This window comes from Phyllostomus discolor, chromosome 9 (genome assembly GCF_004126475.2).
Source record: "Phyllostomus discolor isolate MPI-MPIP mPhyDis1 chromosome 9, mPhyDis1.pri.v3, whole genome shotgun sequence".
Classification (NCBI taxonomy): Eukaryota; Metazoa; Chordata; class Mammalia; order Chiroptera; family Phyllostomidae; genus Phyllostomus; species Phyllostomus discolor.
Window position 1 is genome coordinate 55,089,229 of NC_040911.2, and position 24,740 is coordinate 55,113,968.

The 24,740-nt window shown below is 53.4% G+C and overlaps 1 protein-coding gene across 2 annotated transcripts in view; it reads left to right on the forward strand.

Moving 5' to 3' along the window:
* PLXNA1 (plexin A1) overlaps positions 1-24,408 on the forward strand; it is a 53,490-nt gene extending 29,082 nt beyond the window's left edge. The window contains exons 13-32 of one of the 2 annotated variants that reach the window (XM_036009397.1): positions 95-246; positions 331-451; positions 764-900; positions 2,134-2,301; positions 2,887-2,980; positions 3,171-3,410; positions 3,518-3,661; positions 4,008-4,242; positions 6,833-6,975; positions 8,345-8,601; positions 8,952-9,018; positions 14,931-15,077; positions 15,180-15,339; positions 16,198-16,301; positions 16,609-16,705; positions 17,052-17,242; positions 17,351-17,520; positions 18,883-19,095; positions 19,176-19,326; positions 21,139-24,408. In XM_036009397.1, coding sequence (XP_035865290.1) covers positions 95-246; positions 331-451; positions 764-900; positions 2,134-2,301; positions 2,887-2,980; positions 3,171-3,410; positions 3,518-3,661; positions 4,008-4,242; positions 6,833-6,975; positions 8,345-8,601; positions 8,952-9,018; positions 14,931-15,077; positions 15,180-15,339; positions 16,198-16,301; positions 16,609-16,705; positions 17,052-17,242; positions 17,351-17,520; positions 18,883-19,095; positions 19,176-19,326; positions 21,139-21,234 — 3,087 coding nt within the window. In that variant the 3' untranslated portion in view covers positions 21,235-24,408. The remainder of the gene's footprint in view (positions 1-94; positions 247-330; positions 452-763; positions 901-2,133; positions 2,302-2,886; positions 2,981-3,170; positions 3,411-3,517; positions 3,662-4,007; positions 4,243-6,832; positions 6,976-8,344; positions 8,602-8,951; positions 9,019-14,930; positions 15,078-15,179; positions 15,340-16,197; positions 16,302-16,608; positions 16,706-17,051; positions 17,243-17,350; positions 17,521-18,882; positions 19,096-19,175; positions 19,327-21,138) is intronic. The other variant, XM_028525048.2, reaches the window with a different exon arrangement.
* Positions 24,409-24,740: the final 332 nt, after the last annotated feature.

A 24,740-nucleotide genomic window follows, 5' to 3' on the forward strand; every position in this document is an offset into this window, starting at 1 on the left:
AGCTCTACTTGCCCAGCTACCTCCCCTGTGCAGTTCCTCTTGGCCTGGGATGGCCCTGACTGGCTTCGGCCTCCCAGCATCTGTCTCCCCACAGCTGTCCCCAGAGACTGGCCCACGGCAAGGAGGCACGAGGCTCACAATCATGGGTGAGAACCTGGGCCTGCGCTTCGAGGATGTGCGGCTGGGTGTGCGTGTGGGCAAGGTGTTGTGCAGCCCTGTGGAGAGCGAGTACATCAGCGCTGAGCAGTGAGTACCGCCCAGGGTAGGTAGGGGACTCACTGACACCCATGCTGGACCTCGCAGCCTGCTGAGTCCCCTGATACCCCATAGGATCGTCTGTGAGATTGGAGACGCCAGCACAGTGCGGGCCCATGATGCCCTGGTGGAGGTGTGCGTGCGGGACTGCTCCCCCCAGTTTCGGGCCCTGTCACCCAAACGCTTCACCTTTGTGGTAAGCCCCAATCCACCCAGCCCAGAACTCTCTCTTCCCATGAGGCCCCAGGGGGCTGTGAGGTCTGTCTTTGTAGGTGGGCTCCTTCTCCTCCCTTGGGCCTCCTCATGCAGCAACACCTCTTCCCCTGGTCTCTACCTCCCCTCCTTAGAGACCTGACTCCAGGTTCCCCTAGGCACTTTGGACCATGTCTGTGGGCTGTGTCTGAGAGCCCCATGAGCACAGGGCCTGGTAAGGCTGGGGATGCAAGCAGTCCCCTGGGCCAGGGGGTAGGCCTTTCCTGGAGCTCCAGCGAGTTTCTTCTTCCCATAGACTCCAACCTTCTACCGTGTGAGCCCTGCCCGGGGGCCTCTTTCAGGGGGGACGTGGATTGGCATCGAGGGCAGCCACCTAAATGCAGGCAGTGATGTGGCTGTGTCTGTTGGTGGCCGGCCTTGCTCCTTCTCCTGGTAAGGAGTGTGGATGGGGTTGGGGTGAAGGGGTAGGCATGGCCCACCTTCTCTTGGTGGTGGTTGGTTCAGATGGCTGCATGTCCCTTCCTGTTGCCTGGGAAACAAGGGGAATGTGGAGAGCCTGGCCAGGGTGATCACTATGGAAACCAGTGGTGAGAAGGTTACCATGGAGACAGGTTACCTCAGAGTAGGAAGGGCAGGTAGGCAGACCTGGTAGTTGGGCAGGGCCTGGGCCCATGGGGTAGGCACAACCACTCTGTCCTGACCCTGTCCTCAGTTTGGGGAATCCCTTTGGAATGTATTTTTTTTTTTAATTTAAGAGAGAAAAAAATGCTAACAAAAGCCCTGAGGCTTGAAGTGGATAATTTTAGATTAGGGATGATAATGGAACAGCCCTTTAAATATTTTCCTGTGGTAATTACCCGTTATCAGACTAATTATTGGTGTTTGCAGCCTTGCTGCACTTGAGGGCCTGGCGGCTGTGGGGCCTCCCAGCTGTGCTGAAAGAGCTGAGTAGATGGGTACCCAGGTGTAGGCAGTGACTGGCTGGCTGCCCAGTGGGGGTGACCCAGTTCCCCTACTCTGGCCAGCTCATGTTGCCTACTCATGGTCCAGGCCCAGGGTTAGCCCCAGTTTCACATCAGGGGAGGCGAATGCACCACTGAGCATAGCAAGAATTGGCACTCAGTATAGCACTCCAGCTCTCTTGGCACCAGAAGCTACAGGCTAAATGGAGGAGCACCATAGCAGGTAGGATGGTCAAGGTCTTGCAGGCTCTGTTTTGCTGCCCATCCCTGCCTGGGCTGCTGCAAGGCTGTGTTGAGGCCTCTTGAGCTCCCTTCCCATCCAGCAGGCCTGCTTGTGGTGCCTGCCTGGGCTGGGCTCTCACAAGTTCAGGCATGGGCATGGCTGGGTCACCTGAAGAGTGAGTGGGGCAGTCAGGATTGCCCCTTGGCCTTCACCTGGTGTTTCAATCAGAGAGGGCCAGGCTTGGGCCCAAGGTAGACAGACATTTACCTGGCCTTTTGGAGGGGCTGATGGGAAAGTGGCTATAACAGTTGTCAGCCTCCTGGGGGCAGGTCCTGGTGTGGCCTTGTTTTACAAATGGGGAGGTGAGGCCTGGGGAGTAACTTGCCCACATGCCTGTTTGCACTGGTGCCTAGAAGCTTAGGCCATCTGGGAGGTGAGCTGCACCACCCATGTTCTCACTGTCCCACCTGGCCCCTTCAGGAGGAATTCCCGGGAGATCCGGTGTCTGACACCCCCTGGGCAGAGCCCTGGCAGTGCCCCCATCATCATCAACATCAACCGTGCTCAGCTTACTAACCCTGAGGTGAAATACAACTATACCGAGGACCCCACCATCCTGAAGATTGATCCTGAGTGGAGCATCAACAGGTAGGGCTGCCTCACCTTGTCCCTAGCCCCAGTGATCCATGTGATGCTGCCAAGGATGGAGCTCTTACACTAGGTTCTCTTCTCCCTCCTTCCTTGTATGGTCCTGCCACCAAATTTTCTGAATGTGTAGAGAAACCAGTGGAGTTTCTGGTAGAGTTTCCTTACAATGGTGGTCCTGACTCAGAGCTGGGCAGCGGGTAGTTACACCCTGACTATGATGCCCACCGGGTCTATCCCTGGGTGGGAGTAGAAACAGCAAAAGTTAAGATTTTGGTCACTCCTGTGCTCTGTGTACAGCAACCTGGAAAACCATGTTAAGGAAAAGTCCCTCTAAACTCTGATGCTATGCTCTTAAACAAAACAAAACAAAACAAAACAAAGATAAGGCGTCTGAGGCACAGCTCTCAGGATGTTGGACCCTTGTCCACTCTGAGATGTGGTTGCTGTAATCTGAGTTCCAGTGCTGAGAGGTTACGACCTGCTTATGTCTTCTGTGAAGCTGGGTGGTATATCTTGTTCCACCTGTTTGTGCTGGGCCAGGGCAGAAAGCTTCACCCCATGACCACTCATTCCCTCATCTTCTAGTGGAGGGACACTTCTAACAGTCACAGGCACCAACCTGGCCACCATCCGAGAACCCCGCATCCGGGCCAAGTACGGAGGTGTCGAAAGGGAGAACGTGAGTCCTTGCCCCGCCCCCTCCCCATGCAGCTTGAGCTACCTAGGGCTGTGGTTGTACTTGGAAGCTCCAGGGAAGGAAGCTGGCCCTGGCCTTGGTGTGCATATGTAGTTGCAGTCCCTCGGCCCTGCCGGGGCCTGGCTCCATGTGCAGAGCAGCCAGCCCAGTGTCTCCTCGCCTGTGTCCCCAGAGCTGCCTGGTGTACAACGATACCACCATGGTGTGCCGGGCCCCATCAGTGGACAATCCTTCTCGCACCCCACCCGAGCTGGGGGAGCAACCTGAAGAGCTGGGTTTTATCATGGATGACGTTCGTGCCCTGCTTGTGCTCAACACCTCCTCATTCCTCTATTTTCCCGACCCTGTGCTGGAGCCACTCAGCCCCACTGGCCTCCTGGAGCTGAAACCCAGCTCCCCGCTCATCCTCAAGGTGGGCCTCAGTCTGTGGGCTAGGGTGTGCGTGTGGGGTGGCTAGGTGGGAGCGCAGGTGAGGGAGCAAGGCTGATGATGCTCTCTGGCTTACCCCAACCCCCGCAGGGGCGGAATCTCCTGCCACCGGCACCCGGCAACTTGAGGCTAAACTACACAGTGCTCATCGGCTCCACACCCTGCACTCTCACAGTGTCAGAGACACAGCTGCTATGTGAATCACCCAACCTCACAGGGCAGCACAAGGTCACGGTACGTTCATGGCCAGGCCATCTGTGCTTCAGCCCCAGCAGTGGTCTTCTGGGTCCCTCCTGCCTTTGACCTGCTGACCCAATCCCACCCAGGGCAACACCAACTCTTTGAGCCCCAGGCTGGCCTATTGCCCAGAGGGAGCCCAGCTCTAGTGCAAGCCCCAACTTGGCCCTCACCCAGTCCTGGGGCCCACTGGGGGTCCTGGTACCTACCCTGGGTCCCCTGTGTTCCCATCCCTGCTGAATAGCCCTGGCCAGGGACAGATGCTGTAGGGACCTTGAGATTGTGGGGCCAGGAGACTGAGTGGGTATGTCACTTTCTGAGCAGCCTGCATCCCCATCCCCAGGTTCGGGCTGGTGGCTTCGAGTTCTCGCCGGGCATGCTGCAGGTGTACTCAGACAGCCTGCTGACCCTGCCCGCCATTGTGGGCATTGGTGGGGGCGGGGGCCTCCTGCTGCTGGTCATCGTGGTCGTGCTCATCGCTTATAAGCGCAAGTCACGAGATGCCGACCGCACCCTCAAGCGGCTGCAGCTCCAGATGGACAACCTGGAGTCCCGCGTGGCCCTTGAATGCAAGGAAGGTCTGTTGGGGTTGTGGGCACAGGGAACATGGGGGGCTGATTCCCGGGTTACAGGGCTCATAGAGGGTGCTGCTACCTCTGAGCCAGGGCCTATCCTGTCTTCCAACTTTACTCAGTTTGCAACATTTTCGATGGCCTCACTATTCCCAGCTTGATCCCAGAGAGGAGGCAGGGCTGACTGAGGACTGGGGCCATGAAGCAGGTACAGCTTCCATGGGGTGCTACTTACAACACAGGCTCCTTAGCTAGAGAGCCCACATCTGAGCCCCAGCTTGGCTATAGGACCTTAGATGGACACTTAACCTTTTGTGCATTGGTTCCTTATCTGTAGGATGGGCACAGTACTGATGCCCACTTCACTGGGTGCTGTGAGTATCCAGATGGCCTGTGCAGATCCTGCAGGGCAGTGCAGCATGCATACTAGTGCTGATGTGGTGGTGGCTTCATGTGTGTGGCCAAGTGTGGTGGTGAGGAGTGGAGCCTTTTCTTTATCCCTCAGCACATGCAGACCCAGATCTGAACTGGCGTTTCCCTTGAGGAGCCCTTTCTCAGGGAATCAAGGCTATATATAGTCCGTCCTTTTAAGTTGGGGCATGTATACATTATGACCCTGGGGTATGAGTGGCAAAAATAAGCTCTGACTGGCTTTTTCAGGGAAAGTGAAGGGTATGCTGGCTTCTAGAATGTAAGCTTGTCAGGAGTCTCTTGTCTCAGGGCTCTTCTCTCCCTGTGGTGACAAGATAACCACAGTGGGCGAGTTCAGCTTCCCCACTATGCCCAACTCTGGCCAATTCTTGTTGTCATATCTGTCACATGCCCCCAAAGCCTGTGTCCTTGAAGCCCCTGATAGAAAGTGGGTAGACCCCAAGAGCAGGTTAAGGTGGTATAGAGAATGGGTTGGGTTCTGGCAGGCAAAGGTTGCAGACATCAGAAATGGGTGACAATTGGGCTAGGGTGTCAGCAACCTGGAACAGAGGGCATCCCCAGGGGCTGCCCATCTCTGTCTGATGTGTCACAGGAAGGTCAGTATGCCCAAGGCCCTGGCTCATCCCTAGCAGTGCTGAGGGCACTGCTGCTGGTTGGGTGGATGGGACTGAGTACTGGCAGCAGGGAGGTAGTGCTGGGGCTGTGGGCTGGGGGCTGCACAGTGGCTATTTGAGCATTGGGTTCATCTCCCATGCATGTGCCTCTGTGCTCAAGGCAGCAGACAGCAGCCTTGGCCCATAATCACTGGCTTCCCTGGCTGAGTGTGAGATGGTGTGTCAGGATTGGGTCCCCAGCAACAGTGCAGCCTGCAGCACCCTTCGCCCACTCATGGTCCCGGGCTGTGTGCGCATCTTTGAGTCTCACCTGAGGAGTCTGGGGCTGTTATAAGGGGTGAACAGAGCAGCACTGATGATAATCATTAGCCATGAGATGTTTACCAGGTGCTAGGTGTGACCTTGAGCATTTTGCAGATAGAAATAAGTGAACGCTCACAATTCTAGAAGGCAGAGGCTAGCAGTATTCCTGTTTTTGAATAAGGAAAGTAGGCTAACTAGCTAGGTGGGTTTTGAACCATGGCATGCAGGCCTCATGGCCTTAATGAGCCTGGCAATAGGTTGTTATCTCCAATGGGACAGGAGTATTCATTTTCTGAGTATCCTGCCTGTCCTGGGAGCCCCCTCACTCCTGGACATACCTACCTGCCCACTAGGCAGTCCTGATGGGACACGGGTAGGTGTACAGTGACCATAGGGGAGTTCTACAGGCAGGACCTTTCAGTGGGTCAAGGATGGCTGTCCACTGAGGTGGGTGTGTGAAAAGCCTTGATCTGTAGACACGTGTAGGTGCAGCAGCTGGCAGGTACTCCAGAGCAACCAGGTAGAAATAGTCAGACACCTGGCAGCTGTGCTGAAGAGATGAAGACCTGGCTCTCAAACCTGTCAGCTATTGCCCGGAGCCCACCAGGTGCTCCTGTGGCCCCTGATCATCCCTTGGGCTGCAGCTGTGTCAATATCTCACACTTCTGGAATGTTTCTGTTAGGGCCTGCCCCTGCCCGCTTTGTTTCTGAGAGGGGTAAAAACCTCCTGGAGTGGGCAGGGTAAAGGGCCTGCTGGCCTGAGTTGTGCATTTGGTGGTTATCAGTGTGGAGTGCTGGGAAGCTTGGGGACAGCCCATAGCCTCTGGGTCCTGGCACCTCTGCCACTCGTCATCTCCCTGAATTGGACTTGCCCCTTCTCTTCCCAGGTGGCTGGGTCCAGGGGAGCCAGGGCAGGCAGCGGGCAACCCCCTCAGGTGGTGGAAGAGCTGGCACCCATAGTTACTCTACCCCCAAATGCCACTGTGAGGTATGGGGGCCCCTTACAACCTGGACCTTGTCCCAGAACCCTCTCTACTCTTGTCTTGGCTAATCCCGTGACAACTCAGAGAAACAGAAGGGTTTTATCCCTGTGTTAGGACTAGGAGAACTGAGGCACAGGCAGGTGTAGTAGTTTCCTAAGGTCACCCAGCCAGCAAGCAGCAGAGCCAGTGTTTGAGCCTGGCCCAGAGTTGGGGGGAGGCTTGGGGGCCAGTGGGGCACCTGCTTGATACCCGGTCTGGCTGCAGCTTTTGCAGAGCTGCAGACAGACATCCATGAGCTGACCAACGACCTAGACGGTGCTGGCATCCCCTTCCTCGACTACAGGACATACGCCATGCGGGTGCTCTTCCCAGGGATTGAGGACCACCCAGTGCTCAAGGAAATGGAGGTGGGCTATTGTCTGGGGCACATCTAGCACTTGCCTGAGGTGTTGTGAGGGAGTTGAAGGGTCCTGAGGGATGGCATGAGAATACAGGGAGGGGAGCTGGGAAGCAAGGAGGAAGGGCTGGCAGGAGCCTGGGGGAGACCATACCCCAGAAAACCACCCCAGTGGTTGGGCTCCTTGGGGCTGCCTTTGTCTTTGGGGGTCCTCTAGTCCATCTCATACACCCTGTAGCTCACCTGCCTTATCTCCTGGATGGTTCTGAATGCAAGCCCATGTATACTGGAAGGTGTAAGAATTCCAGTAAGTGCCTGGAATTCTTGTAGCTGTTTGGGGTGGGAACATGTGTCTGAGGCAGCATGGAGGTCTTCAGAAAGCAGGGCTTTTCTCTGAAGATGTTGGCAGAGCCCAGTCTCTTGGCACAACACATTTTCTAAAGGCTTACCACAGTAGGCTAGGAGCCCAGTTCCTAGTTAGGAGTAGCCAGGGCTCTGCAGATTAATTCTGTTCGGCTTTCTGTCCAAAGGCATCCCATATGCACACCTTGCATGTCGGAAGGCCTACTCACCCTGTGCAGTTCCATTGGTGGGATGTTTCCTCTTAAACTGAACCTGAAAGGGCTTTCCTATCACTCTGGCTTGGGCCCAGGCATTCCCTGGGATTGCTGCCACCTTGGGAGCTCCATGTCTTCCTTTTATTGGGTCTTCCTTTGCCTCAGCTGGGATCCAGGTGTTACTGGTGGCCTCTGGCATAGCCTGGTAAGGAACCTCCCGTCTGACAAGCCTTGGTACAGATGAGAGAGCTGGGGACCCTGGAGCCAGCCATGCCTACATTCCAACTCTTTTTCTCACTTCCATGCCATGTGGCCCTAAATAAGCCTCTTCCTCCACTGGACTTTAGGCATCTTTCCTGAAGTGGGGAGGATGATTTCTGTGTTGATGGTTGTGGCAAGAGCAGAGTAAAGCCATGGATGTGCACGTTTGGTGCCCAGCAGATGGGGGTATTGTGTTGGGCTCCCTCTGAGCTGCTAGAGTCAGACTGTAGGACGTGCTGGTCCCAGGGCCTGGCTGCAGAGAGGGTGGCAGGAGTAGGCCCTCATGCTGCACCCGTCACTGATGCTAATATGCTTGGGTCTCTGCCTGGATTAGGCTTCTCAGGCAGCTGCCAGGCTACATCTATTTTGCTGAGGACAGTTGAGGTCTGGACACCTGTCAGGGTGATGTCACCTACCTCTGAGACCTGCTTTCTGGCCCTGCCCTTCCCCTGTATACCTGGTTTGGACAGCCCCTCCTCCAGAAGGCCTTCCCTACCTTTCCCCACCATCACGGAACTGCGTTCTCTGTTGTGGATCTGAGCAAGCTCTCGTCCTCCCCAGGTGCAGGCCAATGTGGAGAAATCACTGACATTGTTTGGTCAGCTGTTGACGAAGAAGCACTTCCTGCTGACCTTTATCCGCACGCTGGAGGCCCAGCGCAGCTTCTCTATGCGTGACCGCGGGAACGTGGCCTCACTCATCATGACAGCTCTGCAGGGCGAGATGGAGTATGCCACAGGCGTGCTCAAGCAGCTGCTGTCGGACCTCATTGAGAAGAACCTGGAGAGCAAAAACCACCCCAAGCTGCTGCTGCGGCGGTGAGCCCACACTTTCTGTAGACACTGGAGGCCCCACTGAGTACTCGCCCCAGGGACTGTACCATGGTGGTTCTGAGAGAAGCGTCAGCTCTCTCTGACTGGATGTTAGTAGTGGGGACCAGGTGTGCCAGGCATGGGACTCCACTCTGGGGCTGTTAGTGCCGGGCCTGAGTCATACTCAGAGACCCACTCTGGGGCCAGAGCTGGGATCTCCCCTATCTGTCCAGCATTCATGGGTACCTTTCAATGCCTGACCTTTAAGTGCTGTAGGAAGGAGAGGATAGTGGGGTGGGCATGTTGTGTGGGTCTGTGGTGGGAGTTATGTCACACCTGCCTGTATCTGTCTCCAGGACCGAGTCAGTGGCAGAGAAGATGCTGACCAATTGGTTCACCTTCCTTTTGTACAAATTCCTCAAGGTAGGTGGGCTGAGGAGGAGAGAACATCAAGAGAGTACTAGGGACATTTTGATGGGTGGGAGGAAAGGAGGAAACCAGAGACGAACATTCTCAGCCTAGAGTGGCTCAGAGGGAGCTGGGGCCTCAGCATGGACTCTTGAAGGACATGCACCCATTGGCCCTTCTCGTGACTCTTCATGAGGTTGTCCAGGCCTCACCCAGCCTCGGACTCAGGAGTGGACACCCCAACTCTGAGGCGAACTGTCTTGGGCCTCACAGCCGTCATGTGGCTGAGCTAGAATTGGATCTAGGCCTAGGTTTCTGCACTGTGCTTCTGTCCTGGACCTAAGGATGAAGGGGGACACCCTGGTGGGAGCCTCCATGTGTTCAGCACCCAGTATTGGGCCAGGCTGCAGAGATGTCTGGGGGTTTCTGTTGACTCTTATTGTGGGGAAGGGTTGCGCATACATGCCCCTGCTCAGGCTGAGGAAAGTCCCCCATCCTAGAAGACAGTTCCTAACCTGTGGCTGTCCTCAGAATGGGGAGGAGGCCAGAGGGTGCAAACTGCAGCCTCAGGCTAGATATGGGTCCAGATGGATCCTGTTTGGGCTGCACTTAGAAAGTAGGAGATCATTCTGGAGATAACTGGTTTCCCTTGAAATCTGAAGGCTTGGCAGATGTTCTGAGGTGGAGCAGTGAGGCCCCCAGGCAAAGTGCAGGGTATATGTTCACACGTGCTTCCGCCTCATTTCTCTGACCTCTGTAGATGCCTTGTAGTGTGTTGAGCAGTGGAACCTAGTGGCCTGCACATCTCCATGTTTGCTTCTTGGCTATGGACCTCTGTTCCCTGTGTCCTTACTAAATCAGGGACACGGGGTGAGGGGCTTCAGCCCTCCACACAGAGTGGCTCAGAGGTGCCCAGAGCAGATTCCTGCCTGTCTGGGGGGAGAGAATGGGAATCAGGACATGTGAAAAAGGGGTGGATGTCAAGGAGGTGGGTGAGGTTTAAGCAAGGAAGAAAGAGGAGGAGTTAGCAAGGTTGAGGGAGTGACAGCTCTGAGGTGGGTGTGAGGTATGGTTATGAGGCAAGGGAGGCTGGGGCTTGGGTTCTTTTTATCTGAACTGGGAGCCAGTAACACAAAGTTGTGTATTTCCTGTGAAATTCTGTGGGGCTGTATGGTGAATTTACATCCTCATTAAATTGCATTCTGGAAGCATGAGAAGCAAGGTTTAGAGAACATGAACCACTGGGTCCGAGCTTTCTTAGCTTCACTGACCCCTGTCAGTTCCCAGGTCTCCCCAGGCAGAGAAAGGGGACTCAGCTTGACAATCTCAGTCTGAGCACCTGCTTTAGGTGTGTTCTATGTAATGCTGTGTGGAGGATCAGGCTGCAGGAAGTGGGGCAAATGGGACCAGCGCAGGATGTTGAAAGCAGAATGGCTGAGTGGGTTCTGTTGTTAGGGAGCTGTGGGATTGAGGTCAGGAGCCACTTTATGGAGGATTGGGCGAGGCAGTGGATAGAGGGAGAGAGAGGCCAGGACTGGCCAAAGGAGCAGGAAGGAGGGATCCAGGGAGGGGGGAAACAGAGTGTTGGGATCCCTGGGCCAAGCTGACTAGCCCACCCTTGTTTTCCCCAGTGGGTTCCATGGAAGGAGCTGAGTAGGGCCAGGGTGTGCTTCGATCTGCTCGGAGCATTCCTTTACTCCCAAATCATGTTTGCCCCTCACAATATGGATGAGGAGATATGTTGGACAGGAGGAACTATCCCAGGGCCATTTGGTGGGGTAGCCATGCTGACATTTGTCTGCCCGCACCCACAGCAGTGGGGGTACCTGAAGCTGGCCCAGACTGCTCCTGTCCACTGACTTCTTTGTGCCACGGGCTGTTTTGTTTTTTTCACAGTATACAGTCAGCCCTTTGTATCTGTGGGTTCTACATACATGGATTCAACCAATCCAAAAATATTAAGGAAAAAAGATGTTAACATTTTTATGCGTGTTACTGTGTAGTTAGACATATGATAGTTGTGTCAGTACTGAACAGGTACAGACTTTTTTCTCATCATTATTCTCTAAACTGTATAGTAAAACAACTATTTACACAGTATTCCATTGTATTAGGTACTATAAGTAATCTAGAGATAATCAAAAGTAAATGGGAAGCTGTCTATAGGTTATATGCAGATACTATGTCTTTTTATGTAAGGGACTTAAGCATCTGTGGAGTTTGTTATGGGGGAGGTCCTGGAACCAGTCACCGTAGGTACTGAGAGACAACTTCACTGTAGTAGTTCTTGTCTAGTTTTACTAAGTTGTATTCGATGTATCACTGTATTAGTTTAAAGCATACAGCATGATGGTTTGATTTACATATTTTATGAAATGATTACAACAGGTTTAGTTAACATTCACCATCTCATACAAATACAGACAGAAAATTCTTGTGATGATTCAGTTTTTTTTCCATTCGTCCATGTTTTGACTAGATTTTTTAGAGCAGTTTTAGTTTCACCGCAAAATTGAGAAGTTAAGAGATTTCCCATATATCTCATTCCCTCTTACAGCCTCCTCATTATTACATCCTTCACCAGAGTAGTGCATTGGTTACAATCAATGAACCTATGCCAACATAATATTACCCCCAAAGTCCGTACTTCATGCGAGAGCTCACTCTCGGTGCTGTGCATTTTGTGGGTTTGGATAAATGATAGTGACATGTATCCACCATTGTATTAGAGAGTAGTTTCACTGCCCTAAGATCCCTGTGCTCCACTTGTTCACCTGGCAACACTGATATTTTACTGTCTCCACAGTTTTGCCTTTTCCAGAATGTTCTATACTTGGAATCATACAGTGTACAGCCTTGTTAATCTGTTTTCTTTCACTAGTAATGTGCATTTCAGGTTCCTCATATCTTTTCATGGCTTGGTAACTAACTTTTTTTTATTGTTGTACAAAATTTTTTCAAACAACCCAAATCCCTTTCAGTCTTTGCTGTCTTTAAAAACAAACAAAAACTTAGCTACAAAAGTAACCCATACTCCGTGTAACATACCTAAACGTCACAGAAGTGAGCAGTAAAGGACGAAGGCCCCTGCGAGCTCTGAAGCTAACAGCCATCAGCCCTCTCAGGTTGGTTTCTTAACTAAAGCAAATATCTGTAAATAGAGTATGCTTTTTATATTAAGAAAAATCCTAGTGTTGTACATTTTCTTCATTATAAGATTTTTTTCTTTTGTAGTACCATACATTTTGTACTACACTGTGCTTCCACCACCTCTGGCAAAGGTGTTGTGGACATCACCTTTGCAAGTTTGGACATAGTTGGTTATCTCATTCTTGTTAGCAGTTACATAATGTTCCCTAGTGTGGGTATCATACATTTCATTAACTGTTGTACTGCTGATAGGTGTTAGGAGAACTTGAATTTTCCCTCTCTGTGACTGGCACTGCAGCGGCATGCTGATCCAGTGATCTTCGCTTCGCTTGCTGGGTCAACACTTAAGTGATTGTAAGTGAACAGGCAACGTTCACTTTTTTTTGGAGTATATGCTGCTAAGTTGTCTTACAAAAAAAGGTTGCGCTGATTCAGTGTTTGAGAATCTTAACCCATACCTTGGATAACACCTGCTTTATCAGTTTTTTTTTATCTTTGCCAACTTGTTGCTGCAGTTGCCATTTCTTCAACAAGTTGGGCATATTTTTGTTTGATTGGGTACTTTTAATTTTTTCTTTGAATGTCTTTTTTATCCTTTACCTGCTTTTTTAGGGTTATGTCTTTCAGTAGTTGTTTTTTTTTTTAAATATAAACTTTCCATTTTTAGTACTTCCTTGTGCTGTGCATAGAAATGCTTTTTATTTGTGTACAGCATGAGGTAGGGATTTCACTTGATTCCTCCCCTCTCCCAAGCAGGGAAGTACTTGTCCCAACATCATTTTTAGAATGACCTGTATTTGTATTATCTTTGTATTTGAAAATCCATTGGCAATTTCTGCGTGTTCAGAGCTGGGGCTGGGAGGCATCTGAGGGCATCCTTTTTCTAGAGAGGGTAAGACTGAGTGAGGTCCTTGGGTTCTGGGCCCTCCTGTCTCCTGACCTTTAGTTCTTTGGTTCCTGCTTTGCCCCATCTGGGCAGGTATTGCAAGAGGGGTTGGAGCTGGCACTAGGGGCCTGCTGGCTGGGCCAGGAATAGAAAGCCCCTTCAGCTTACTCCTTCTCTGTGAGGACACTTGATGTTTAAGGGCTAGGTACTTTAGAGGTAGATGGATCTGGGTTAGAATTCTGGCTTCTGCGTAGTCACTGTGTAACCCTAGGCCAAAAACCTCTTTCTTCTGACTTTCATAGATGCCCCTTTCTCCTCAGCAGAGTGCAGGCAGAAGAGCCCCTGAGAAGGCATTTGGACTTGTCTAGATGGGGTTTGTAGGAAGACAGGCAGCTATTAATGGTACCACATCCTAGTCTGCACCCATTCTTGCCTTCTTCTTAGCTACCTTAATGAAGTGAAGTTTGCAAATCAAACAATTTCAGAAACAAGCATGTTTTTGGAGAATCTTGAGCCATTTCTTTAGTTATTTCAGATGTCAACAAAACCAGAGCATCTGGTTATGGGGCAGAGCTGCTATTTGTGTGATGGAGGGGGTGGGGGAGGCCAGTGTGCTCCCTTTTCTGGGTACACTCCTGAACTCCATCAGGCAGCCAAGGCAACAAAGGTTCCTGTGCCCACAGTCAGGTGGGGCCTCACTTGTGTAGAGGACACAGCAAGTTTGGCCCCTCAAGGTGTGGCACCTGCAGTTGGGGGCAGCCCTGGGACCAATGAGGCTGGCAAGTCTCTGACATTAGCTTTCTTCACTTTGCTGTAAGGACATGAACCTGTCCCTCTGACAACTCTTTTCACTAATGGCATTTGTTGTCCAGCAGTGTCTGGAGCCCTGTGCATATACAGGCTCTGTGCTGGGCATTACAGTATAATGTAGGTGAGCCACCTGTACCCTGACCCTCAGGCAACTTCCACTCCAGCTGGGAGAAGGCATCAAAGAGAGTAGCAGAAGCTGGGTATTATAGCAGGACCCTGATGGCAGTGAGGGCCAGAAGCTTTGGCCTGGTGGTAAAGGAGAGCCTTTCTGAGAAGGGAAATTGGGTGGAGTCCAGAAGGACCAGTAAAGACCTGGGGAAGAGATTTCTGGCTGTAGTGACATCAGGTGCCACTACACCTGAGACACTAGGTGAGACACTAGGTGGTTGGAGGAGCTTTCAGGGCTGTGGTATGGGGAGCTTAAGGGTGATGGTCAGGGATAGGGGCAGAGTATACCTTCACACAGTGCCCAGAGGCCGCCCCACAGGGTGTTGGCTCTGGCCTCCTGTGCCCCTCAGTGCTGGTGAACTGCCCTGGGTCATTGTGTCTGTACCTCTCAAATAACAGAGGGGTTAGCCCTCTGCCTGCAGGTGTCGGGGTCCTAGCCCTGACAACCAACAAGGGCACAGCATCTGCCCATGCCATCATCCAGTGCTGGTACTTCAGCAAGCTTCAGTTAGTGGAGTGCTAGGGCATTGGCTGGGGACTGGGGCTGTAGACAAACTGAGACCTGAGCTGGGGAGACTTCAGGGCTTTCATCTTCCTTGGCATAAAGCCTGGTTGGCCACATCATGTTCTTCTCTGATACACTTCTGGCACTCCCTGTTAAGGTCACGTTGGGATTTTTCACATCAACTTTCATAGGGGCAGTGGGTCTGTTATTTAATTTATTCTCTTGCATAGTCTTTGTTAGGTTCTGAAATCAGGGTTCTACTTGCCTTCTTACAAAAATTTGGAGATGTTGCTCATTTCTCCTGTGGGAACAGTACAGAGGCCTTGGAAGGGTGGGGGAAAGTGGGCAGGGGTGGACGCTACTGGGGTCCTGGCTGCAGACTGATGGCCTGCTTGCCTCCTGCTATAGGAGTGCGCAGGGGAGCCTCTCTTCATGCTGTACTGCGCTATCAAGCAGCAGATGGAGAAGGGCCCCATTGATGCCATCACAGGCGAGGCACGCTACTCCCTGAGTGAGGACAAGTTGATCCGGCAGCAGATAGACTACAAGATGCTGGTGAGTGCAGGCCCAGCATCCTGCCCTGTCCCCCACCCATACTTTCCCATGGGCTGCTCCCTAAGAGGTGGGCGCTGATGCTGCACCCCTCCTTGCACCCAGACCCTGAACTGTGTGAACCCTGAGAACGAGAATGCACCTGAGGTGCCAGTGAAGGGACTAAATTGTGACACAGTGACACAGGTCAAGGAGAAGCTGCTGGATGCTGTATACAAGGGTGTGCCCTACTCCCAGCGGCCCAAGGCTGGGGACATGGATCTGGGTAAGTGTGTGAGGGAGGAGCTTTCACGCTAATGTGGGTGTGCTGGAGTTCTGGACAGTGGACCTGCCAAGATATGCAGACCAAGGAGAGGGGCAGTGCCATGGTGTGTGTATGGGGGCCACAGGTAACAGGCTTAGCTGGAAAAGTCCAAGCAGGACCTCTTGTTCCAGGCCAGGCATTGGGTGCTGGCGGAAGGTGCTAGAGGCCATGACAGGAGGCTGTTGAGGAAGGCATGAGGCAAGGGATGCCATCCCAGGTGGGCTCTAGATATGGGTGGATCAGGGTGGAGGCAGGTGGGGTGGAGGATGGAATCAGGGAGCACCCTTAGAGGACTACCCAATCTAGGGAAGGGCCAAAAGTTGGAGTTCCCACTTACTCTAGGAGGAGGGTGGGCCATTAGAGCTGGGGGAGTGGCACTCTGACTCATGAGCTGGACATGTGGGGTTGTCTACCGAGCTAGGGGAGGACTACAGGAATAGGGGCAGGACTGGGGCCAGCAAGTTCCATGGTGTGGTTGGAGAGGCGGGGCCTTGTGCTAGGCTGAGGAGTTTAGAAGAGCTTCCTGGAGCTCAAAGGCAGGGTGTCACATGGGGTGGGCTCCCTGGAGTAAGACAGCTGCAGCTGCAAGATGCAGGGCTTAATGGTAGGGATACTCCTTCTTGCTCTGAGCCAGGATGGGAGCTGCTTGGGGAGAGGGAAGGAGAAGCCCTGTCCCTTTGTTATTTTACTGTTCAAGGCCCTGTACTATGTGCCCCTAGGAACACCTTTGCTTCTTGGGCTGAGAGGTGAGACCAAGGAAAGGGGGCAATGGAGGCACTTTCCTGTGGCTCTGTCCCTCAGTGTTCCCCTCTTCTTCAGAGTGGCGTCAGGGCCGCATGGCACGAATCATCCTGCAGGATGAGGATGTCACCACCAAGATTGACAATGACTGGAAGAGGCTGAATACTCTGGCTCACTATCAGGTGATCCTGGACCTCCCACCCTCTGGCCATGGGTCAGCCTCTTTCCTTGGAAGCTGATGTCCAGGCCTTTGGTTGTGCATGGGCAACAAATATTGGGCAGAAGGGGGGACAAGGGTCAAATGTATGATCTTTCCAGACCCAACACTGGGCCCATCTGGTTGTTCTAACAGTCCTGGGTGTGCGCCACTGGGAAAACAGAGGCTCAGAGTGGTGCGGTGACTGGCCTCCAGGCACAGCACCAGGAAGGGCTGAAGGTGTCCACAGCTCCTAATGGTAGGTCATGAGTCTCCTGGCCCTCTGCCCACAGGTGACAGATGGGTCCTCGGTGGCGCTGGTGCCCAAGCAGACGTCCGCCTACAACATCTCTAACTCGTCCACCTTTACCAAGTCCCTCAGCAGATATGGTGAGGGGTCAGGTGGGGATAGCGGGCAGGGCTCATTGGCCTGGATAGGATACCTCCCCTGGGCCCCTCTATAGCAGGGCCTTGTAAAGGCTAGAAGAGGCCACATCATGGTTCATCACTTGGACACTTGGCCTTTCCCTCAATTTGGAGGCTGCATGTTTCCCCTTATAGCACACAGCATGTCTCCTGTCCCTGACAGCCAGGGAGGTGGGGCTAAGGACCCCAGTTTTCAGATTTGAAAACTGAGACTCAGACTGAGGAGCTTCTGACCCAAGGCTGCCCGGCCAGGGCAGGGTATGGGTGCTGGATGCAGTGGGCCTTCCAGCTAACTGTGTGATGCCTGCAGAGAGCATGCTACGCACAGCTAGCAGCCCTGACAGCCTGCGCTCGCGTACACCCATGATCACACCTGACCTGGAGAGTGGCACCAAGCTGTGGCACCTGGTGAAGAACCACGACCACCTGGACCAGCGAGAGGGTGACCGCGGCAGTAAGATGGTCTCAGAGATATACCTGACACGGTTGCTGGCCACCAAGGTAGGCCTGGATGAGTAGGCAGTGGGGACATGGTGGCAGCACAGCCAGCTGAGGATATGAGGGGCTCCTGATGGTGCCCTAGAGCTCTATGTCTTCGCCTACATATAGGGCACACTGCAGAAATTTGTGGATGACCTGTTTGAGACCATCTTTAGCACGGCACACCGGGGTTCAGCCCTGCCTCTGGCCATCAAGTACATGTTTGACTTCCTGGACGAGCAGGCTGACCAGCACCAGATACACGACTCAGATGTGCGCCACACCTGGAAGAGCAACTGGTACCTTCAGAGTGGGATTTAGCAGTGGGGCCATGTGGGGCATGGGGGCACAGTCAGGCTAGGTTGAGACTGAGCTTCTGTAGGAGGCATGTCCTCTGGGGGCCCTGTTCTGATGGCTGAGGGGGAAGTCCAGCCTGGGTTAGCTGTTCCCCAGCTGTGGTCAGCCTATTTTCAAGTAAGCCTTCCTGAGTAACCCATGTTGGGCATGTCCACTGTCTGCCATGCTCTGGGACTGGGCATGTCCTATGGTCCAACTCAGAGGACCCCCTTTGCTGTGGGAGCTAGATGTATGCATGTGTGTGCATGTGTGTGTTCACTCACATGTGCTATGTGTTTCCCTGGGTATACATGGCTGTGTGCAATGGTAATGAGTGTGGGATTGTGTGAGAAACAAACTTGATGGGCCAGACCATGCCAGCCATTGGCAGCGATGAGGATGACAGAGGTAGTGACAGCAGATGCTTTGGGACTCTCACTATCCCTCAGGTAGCCAGCACCCTTACCCCCACCCCCCCACCCTCACCATCCCAGCAGCCACTACCCAGTCTGGCATTTGTTTCTCTGAACCTGACCACATGCACCTGTAGCATTTGGCCCATCCTCAGAGAAGCTCCTGTGCCTCTGGCCTCCTCCTCCCTGATCCCCTAGTAGTCTCACCCCTTCTAGCACTCTGGCCTCTACATGCTGTCACTTCTAAAACCTAGACACAGACCTGGGCCTCTTGATCTGCCTGTACTGCCTGTGAACCTTGAAGAGGTTCCATGGGGCACCATGGGAGACATCATCATCTAGGTCAGCACCATCCAGGAGAATACTCTGAAGTGACAGAATGTTCTAGATCTGTGCTATCTAGAGTGGTGGCTGCTGGCCTCCTGTGGCTACTGATCACCTGACATGTGACTACTGCAACTGAGAATCTGAATTTTTAACTTTATTTAGATTTAAATAACCACAATTGGCTTGTGGATACTGGGTAGTCCAGTTGATGGCTGTATTAGAGGAGGCATTTTGGGCACAGAGGTCAAGTGTCTGTGGGAATGTGTCCTCTGGAGCCCTTCCTAGGCAGAAGCAGGGTTGTGATCACATGCGAGTGTGTTTGTAAGCATATAACCATGTGACCATACTTACAAAGCACAGGAGAGACTGTGTTCTCATAAATTGTGGGTGGCAGAGATAGCCCTCACTTCCTGAGAGTCTGCAACCCCTCTTTGAGCTTCAGTTTCCTCATCTGCATGGAAATCCATGGTCATTGAAGGTCAGAACCAGGCAGGCCGGGAAGCTGCTGGCTGGCCACTTCCCCATGCTGTCTGGAAGGGATGCTGAGGTCCTGTCTGACCACGCATGTGGCCTGCCTCCCCACAGTCTGCCCTTGCGCTTCTGGGTGAATGTGATCAAGAACCCACAGTTCGTGTTCGACATCCATAAGAGCAGCATCACAGATGCCTGCCTGTCGGTGGTGGCCCAGACCTTTATGGACTCCTGCTCCACGTCTGAGCACAAGTTGGGCAAGGACTCGCCCTCCAACAAACTGCTCTACGCCAAGGACATCCCCAACTATAAGAGCTGGGTGGAGAGGTGAGGCGAGTGTTCATGGGGTGGGTGGTGGGCCAAGGGCCAGGAACCAGCTCATGTGCTGGCCTGCCATCTGCTGGCAGGTACTATGCTGATATTGCCAAGATGCCTGCCATCAGTGACCAGGATATGAGTGCATACTTGGCTGAACAGTCTCGGCTGCACCTGAGCCAGTTCAACAGCATGAGCGCCTTGCACGAGATCTACTCCTATATCACCAAGTACAAGGATGAGGTGAGCACCCAACCAGTCTCACCCAAGCTGCCTGCTTCACTTCATCCTGTTCAGCCCTTTACCAGGCCTTGCTAAGCAGGACTCCCTCCCTGAGACCCTTTGGCCGACCTCACCCAGTCCCATTTTCTTCCTGGGCCTCTGGGCTGGCTCTGCTTACCCACTGGCCACCTCACTTGCTGGGGCAGGGATACAACACTGTTGTGATTACCTACCAGGCCTGGCAGTGTCAGGCTGGGCTGCAGCAGGTTAGGGAGCATGCTTCTGGACAGTTTTGGGGCTCAGGGGAGCAGATTACAATGGCTTCCTGAGGTGGAGAATGTGGGTTGGTGATTGAATATTCTCTGAGAGCCTGTTATGAGGTTGATGGGCTTGGGAGGACATTTCTAGGGCAGGCAACCAGAGCCTTCCTCCTTTAGTGCTTTTTCTGCTGACCTGGAGGTGAGATTTCAGCAGGTCTCCTTACAGTCTGCTGCACAGTGATGGGGCTCCCTGAGATATCTGAGGAAGGAGGACTGACTTGTGGGCTGAATTGGATGGGGCACACAAGGCTGGAGAGGAAGATGGGCATGGTTACTGCCAAGGCCCTGAGGCCAGAGTGGGTATGGCTACAGGACTGTAGAAGCCAGGAGGCTGAATTAGAGCCATGTCAGGAAGGGGGAGGAGGGGAGGAGGGGGAAGCCGGGATGAGGCAAGAGGCCTGTCACTGGGTGTGTAGGCCTTGGGGAACTTGGGTTTTCCCTGAAAATGAGATGGGTCATAAGGGTTTAGAGACAGAGCTGTGATTTGACTGTCAGGTGACCAGGAGAAGGGGGAAGCAGGGACCAACTAAGGGCTGAGCCATGGGTGGGAGGGGCCAGGACTTGCTGATCAGACTGGCTTGGAGTATGACAGAGTGAGCTATAGGAGGTGGGAAAGTCCAAGGATTCTGCCTTGGACTTTGATTTAAATTTGTGGGGAGTAGAGCTGGGGCTCAGGAGAGACTTGGGCTCTAAGGTCGGGGTGTGGGGGTCAGCAGTGAGCAGAAGGACCTTCAGCTAGACTGGAGGAGATGGCCCTGGAGTAGGAGGAGGACAGGCTGAGACTCAGGTGGCAGGGGCTGGGTGTCTAGAAGCGAGGTTGGGCAGATGTGGCAGGTGTCCCAGGGGCGAGAAGGACAAGCAGCAATCACTAGGCGATACTTCCTGGGGATTGGGGACTAAAGCTTGCCATCCTTGGGCTCATGAAGGAAACCAGAAAGGAGCTAGAGGTTCTCTGAGGAGCTCCACTGTAAAGGACACAGAAACTGGGGCGATGGGGTGGAGGGAGATGGCGACGTGGCCACATGCTGGTGGCCTGATGTGCCAGCAGGAACCAGGAATGTGAGCTCAGGGTGCTTCTGCTTCCTAGAGCAGCTGGAAGCAGCAGGCCAAGTTGTAGTGCATAGAGGGTTTCTAGGAGCTGGTGGCATGTCAGTGTCCCAGGTCGTCAGGCCCTGTTCCCATCTACAAATAGGGAACTGCACCAAGGGGACATGAAGGGCTGGCTGTGACTAGAACCCTGTTTGGGGCTGGTATTTTGGGGCTGAAGGATAAGAATAGTGGCCAAGGAAAAAGGGGACTTATTCTTCACACTGGTCCTGTGGGGGTCCAGGCTCAAAACCCAGGTCCCTCAGCACAGAATGGAAAGGTTGGAATTAGGTATCTGTTCCAGAGCTCCTGCCAGCCACAACCATGCTACTTGGTCATTGCGTATATCCTCCAAGTGTCCGTGTAGTGGTCCCACGTGAGTGGCAGCCCCAGCCAGGCTTGCTAACATTTCTGCTTGCTTCCCCAGATCCTGACAGCCCTGGAGAAGGACGAGCAGGCTCGCCGACAGCGGCTCCGGAGCAAGCTGGAGCAAGTGGTGGACACAATGGCCCTGAGCAGCTGAGCCTCTTGACTGCCACTGCGCAGCGGGAGATTAGTGAAAGGACCTGCAGAGGTGGCCTCCAACCTGACAGCCAAAGCTGGGAGGTCCCTGGAGGCAGCCTTCTCCCATGTGTGTTGAGTGCCTATGTGCTCAGGGCAGATGTGCAGGCCAGTGTCCTCCTGGCCCTCCCTTCCCCCTGGCAGAGAGGTCCTGGTTGTTACTGGTGTAGGTGAGACAGTGCCTGCGGCACCCTCTGTGCCCAGAGCTTCTGGCCACAGGGCAGGGGGAGCCCAGGTGGATCCTTCTCAGGTGACTCAGGTGACTGCTGAAGACCTGGGGAGAAAGGCTGAGCCCTCCAGAAGGGGAGTTTCCAGTCTGGTCGTCTCCTTGAGGCCACACTGGCAAGGCCAGAAGAGCCAGGATGAGGGTTTGGGAGGGGGTCAGCCTTCCTAGCTTCCCTGGCAGAATCTAAGGGCTGAGGCCTGTCTGGCAGCCTGGGGGAGGCTGAATACCAGGCTGAGCCAAGGTGAGCCAAAGTCAGTCTGGGCCATTGCCACCCGCCTGCCACCCTCATGCTTGCTGCTGCAGCACGCTACCATCCTCTGATTCACCGTGTGCTCTGCGGTGGAGGCAGGAGCACCTTGCCCAGGGAGAGGCCCCCAGGTCCCTCCTATGGAGGGTCTGCAGGAAGGCTGTGCTCACAGCTCCCAAGTGTCTTTCAGAAGGACTCAGCGACTCCATTTGTGTCCTCAGGGCTGTGCCTCTGGGAGCCACTGGGGCCTGGAGCTCCAGTCACGAGTGCTCATTCCCATTATTTATTCCTCCACTGTATCTGCTCTGGGCAAGCTCTTCAGTGTGGAGCTCCAGGGAGCAGCCCCAACCATCCTCTTCCCTCCTTCCATCTCAGTCTTTCCTGTTCTCCACTTCCACCTTCCAGCGGCTTCCAGTCTGGCATCTCAGCTGTGTGCTGGCCCCTCAAGTGCAATGGGACATCTGGGGACTGTGTTCTTTTAAGGGGAACAAAGAAATCCTGCTGCACTCTGCTGGGCCCTGTGGGTCGTACTCCACAGCCTGACAGGGAGCAGGACACAGTGACCAGAGGGCTTGGTGGTTGGCTCTGTCCACCCTCCCCTCAGTGAGCAAGAGAACAAATTTTTAACTAAAACAAAACCTGTATATTAGTATATATACGTGTGTATATATATGTGTGTGTGTGTGTGTGTGTGTGTGTGTGTGTGTGTGGCTCTAGCCTCAGTCTTCAACCCCAGTGGGGTCTTGTATAGTTGACTGGAGGAGGAGAAATTTTACAATTTAGAATAAGAAAATTAAGGCAGTGGGAAAGCAATACCAAATGGTCGTGAAGCAAGTGGCCATTTTCCTTGAGCAGAACACCCCAGGCCTCCACCCCTTGACCGGCGGTTTGTCCAGTTAATTGTTTTGATGTAAAAAGGAGAGGACTTCTCTCAGTGCGGACCCCCCTCCCCCACTTCCAGGGTGAAGGGTTGTGAGTTTCTGCATGACTGTGCTAGCGTTAAGTCTGACTTGATCTTTTTTAAAACTGCAAGTGTTGAATACTAGAGGTTGCTAGACACTTTTTAAATGTTTTTTAATTAATCAGTCACTTGTGAAAGCAGACAAGTGTCCCCCGACCCTTCAAGTTCAGTTTTTTGATGGTACTAGATTCCCACAGACTTTAAGGGACAGCTAACTGTGGATCTTGAGGTCCCCTTTCCTAAGCTGGGGAACCAGGCTGCACATCTTGGAGATCAGGTTAAGGGCTGCCCCCTCACTTGGGGAAGCAGTGTGAAATCTAAGAACTCCTCTGACTTGAGAGGCTTCTGAAACGGAAGGGGGTGGGCAGTGAACAAGGCTCCAGTCCCTTTTTGCTGTGAATGACTAGCTGGAGCTCTGGCAGGCCCTGCTGAACTCAGTGCAGCTTGCGTGGGCTTGTGCCTGGGCTGACTTATGGGACCAGAGCTGAGGCCGCTCTAGAAATTAGGCTGTCTTTTTGGTAACCACTTCTTTGGTCTGAATTCCAGTCCCTGGGTGCACCCCTGCTTCCCCTCTAATGCCGCCTGCCTGTGCCTGGGTGTGGCCTCAGGTTTCCTCTAGTCTTCCCTGGGCACTGGTTTCTAATTAAAGCCCTGTTCTTCCAGTTCCACATGGAGTTTGGGGTTCCTCCACCCCTCTCTGTCCTTTTCAGAATCCAGTCCCCACCCTCCCCCCCCTGAGGCCTCCCAGCCTGTAGAGCAGAGCACCGTCTGTGTTCCCCTCAGGAGGAGGGGAGTGGCCTACCACAAGGCACATACCTGTCTAGGGGCAAGCACTTTAGCAATATCTGTTTACATGTGAGCTGATCCAGCTGATTCTAAGCCTGCTGTCTACCCAGTGCTGGAGGTTCCATACCTCCCTTCTTGCCAGGTCGTGTAGTTAAGCCTTGGGGACTGCCAGGAGCTCTGATCCACACTGTGGCACAGGCCTGAGAGGGTGTGGGGCCCTGGCAGGAGCCTGGGGATGGAGTCCTACTCTGCAGTGAAGGTGGATGTGACTATCCTAAAGGCCCCTCTGCAGTCCCAGGCCCAGGGGTCTGGGCCACGGCACAGGGTGCTGTTCAGGGACATCCCTCCTGTCCCAGGCACTGCTGCTATGTTCTGTCCTGCCTCAGGCCTCCCATTCCAACCTTCTTCCCTTGTCTCAGGAGTTCTCCAGGGATGGTTCATGCCTTGGTCTAGCAACAGGGCCTCTCCACATACCTCGAACTTGCCCTGTGCTCCCTGACCCAGGGCAGAGCTGCCGGGGTCACCCTGTGATGGAGGGCCCCAAATGTTCCTGCCCTCTCTGGTTTGACCTTGCTGAGAGCCTCCACCCTGGTTTTCCTCCCAGTTCTGGATGTGATGGCTCATGTTGGTGCTACACAAGCTAGAATAGATATATTTACAGAGAGATATTTTTAAGATGAAGCCCACAATTAGCTGTCCTTTAATGCCACAGGGCCCCCATCCAAAAGAAGAGTAATCTTTAGGCCGGCCTGAGCTGCCCCTTGCCACTTCCTCTCCCAGGAACAATGTGGCTGATGGGGTGCTCAGCCCACAGATTGTGTAAATATATGGCCATTTCCTATTTTACTGTTCTTCAGATTTAGTACTTGTAAATAAACACATTAAGGAGAGATTAAACATTTTTTGCTAAACCTCATGGCTCTGGGCTTTTCTTGCTGGGAGGGGTCAGGGTGGGTGGGTGGCACATGGCTACAGATGCAAAGCACATCCCATGCTTGGAATGGCATCTCCCAGGCCATGCTGGGATCCCTGCCCACAGGGTGCAGCCAGGTCTTGCTCCTGATAGTGGTCAGCATAATCTGCAGTAGCAGTACCCCAGGCTGACCACAGATGCTGATTCTTGGCCTCCAATGTTTCAGCAGCCCAAGAGGTATATTGCCTGGGCTAGGGTCGCACTGCTTCTGTGTGCTGTGAACCCACAGGTGTGTGGGGCCTTGGAAGCACTTTCAGATCATCTGCTGAACCTGA